We start from the raw sequence: 2500 nt of genomic DNA on the forward strand, positions 1-2500 counted from the left end.
CGAACCGCTATGTTACGGGGACGTAAACACACCAGCATTGGTTGTCAAGCGATGTCGGGGGGACAAACACAGACACACAAACATATACACACATATATACGATGGGCTTCTTTCAGTTTCCGTCTACCAAATCCACTCACAAGGCTTTGGTCGGCCCGTAGCTATAGTAGAAGACACTTGCCCAAGGTGCCATGCAGTGGGACTGAACCCAGAACCATGTGGTTGGTAAGCAAGCTCCTTACCACACAGCCACTCCTGCGCCTATGTTGGGAAAAATTTTTTCCAACGGAAGAACAGGAGTTTCCAAAAATTTATAGAAGTAGATTACGACAATATCGTAGATTTAATACGAAAAGAAATAAAAATGATCGGCTTCCACCTCAACACTGAAACACATCACAATTTTTTCCAAAATTTCAAGTTACTTTTTTTGATGTGAGTCAGTTTGTATGTGTGAGAGCCTAGTAAATTCTTTCTTTCTTTTTTTTTTTTTTGTCACAATAAATTCCGATATAATCGTGATAAACAGCATCTGAAAGGTACCTATAGAAAATTTCACAAAAAATATCCATTCTTGGGAAAGTTATGGGGAAATAAAGACAACTCCAGTGAATTTTACGAAACTTCTCTCCCCACTTTCAGAAAAGCTTTTTCAGAACAAAAATTCTGATATAATCGTAATTTACACTATCTGAAGCATTTCTGTAAAAAATTTCTTCAAAAATAGCCATTTTTCTGGAAGTTATGAGGAAACAAAGCCGTGCGGCGCGGCACAATTGTGTAGGTATGCTTGTTCTAATAAACCATTATTGAATTTATCAAGTATCATTTTTATTATTGAGCGAGAGAGCAGCACATACCATCCAAGTGATACTGAGGTATGAAGCCCAATATACCCATCACAACTACCTGCCTGATATGGGTACACCAGGCACATGCATCACAACCATATGTGCGCAACATGGTGATCTCATATCAAGATAAACAGCGCATAACCTTCCAGATGGGGCCCAGTTAGAGCTTTCTTCAGGTCAAGTAGCCCATCCCACTTAATAGGTCCCAGAATGAGAGTTGTTTAAGGATAATGAACAAAACACCCATGTTTCCAGAGGTGAATTATCCAAACCCCAAAGGATTCCTCTCAACACATGGCTATGATACTCCCCTACTATTTCTGCTCATGATCAGAGATGCACATATCGTCAGCCACCAAGGGACATGTTCAACTAGTTAAGGTCAAGCACCTCACAGGCACTTGTACTCAACATAGTTCTCAGGGAGATTCAGCATGACACAAAGTGTGACAAGGCTGGCCCTTTGGAATACAAGTACTTCTCATTTTTGCCAGGAATTGAATTCACAGCCTTACGATCATGAGCATACATACATGCATGCATACATATATATCATCATCATCATACTCAGTAATATAATATCATATAACAATAGTTGTTTAAGGTAACTTGAATTTCAGATGCATTGGCATTAATGAGGTTTATCGCATAAATTAAAATGAATACTTTCTAGATGTTAATCATGCTCTCTTTTCATCACAAAATGTTTTTATTTGTTGGCCTGTTTTTTACTGCTATTTCTTCCCTGTATCAAACAGGAACAGAAACGGATATAATGCATTATAATACATTACGTGTTGTCATTTAAACAAAGGTCAACCCTGAATAAACAGCCAAATTTATAACCAAAATATCCATGACTTGACCACTCTATCTTATGTTTCAGTCACAGCATATCTAGAATTACATTAATTAACATGCCCTTTCCATTTTTAGAGAGTAGGTTGAAGGGGATTTGATTGTTATTTCTAGGAAATCAAGCAACCAGATGCTGGCTCACTTGTTATATGTCTTATAAACTGGGAAAGTATACTGACATACTATGGTTAAGTATGTCATCATTTAAATGCTGATAAGCCTGATATTTCTTTTTACTGATGTTAGTCTTTTATTCCTATCTTTCAGGACAGGGAATTTACAGAGATGGATATGACTTTTAGTATTCCTCCTAATAAGCCTTCGGAGACACCTCCACCTTCACCTGATCCATCATTGGCATCTTTAGAGCGAAGGAGGATGACAGGATGCTGTACTTGTAGGTTTTCTCCACAACGCCGATTCCTGGTGAGTATATGAAAAAATTAAAAACAAAATAATAAAGTAACTTTCATTGAACTAGGTTACAATTTACTGTTGTCTAGTAATAACATGATTTTATATATCTTGCAGGCATATATTCTATGTATACATGCCAGTTTATGTTTAATGTTGTGTATATGTTTGAATACATCTTTAACTGTTTGCTCATATGGATATAGACTCAATGATTTTATAGTAAGTGTGAGTGTTTTCTCAGGATAAATTTCTGAATGTGCATCTTCATAGATGTGTGTATATATTTGGTAGAATTGATACACTAAGTTATGATGAACATGCTATACAGCACATGAGTTTAGCGATTAAGGCTTGTCATGTTCAACATTTTA

The 2500-nt window shown here is 36.6% G+C and overlaps 1 protein-coding gene across 2 annotated transcripts in view; it reads left to right on the top strand.

Annotated features, from left to right (window-relative positions):
• The window catches only part of LOC106869372 (potassium voltage-gated channel protein Shal), a 435827-nt gene that overhangs the window by 388581 nt on the left and 44746 nt on the right, over window positions 1–2500 (top strand). For both annotated transcript variants that reach the window (XM_052966873.1, XM_052966874.1), the window contains one exon: window positions 1980–2138. In XM_052966873.1, coding sequence (XP_052822833.1) covers window positions 1980–2138 — 159 coding nt within the window. The remainder of the gene's footprint in view (window positions 1–1979; window positions 2139–2500) is intronic.

The sequence above is a fragment of the Octopus bimaculoides genome, chromosome 4 (genome assembly GCF_001194135.2).
Source record: "Octopus bimaculoides isolate UCB-OBI-ISO-001 chromosome 4, ASM119413v2, whole genome shotgun sequence".
NCBI classification, from domain to species: domain Eukaryota; kingdom Metazoa; phylum Mollusca; class Cephalopoda; order Octopoda; family Octopodidae; genus Octopus; species Octopus bimaculoides.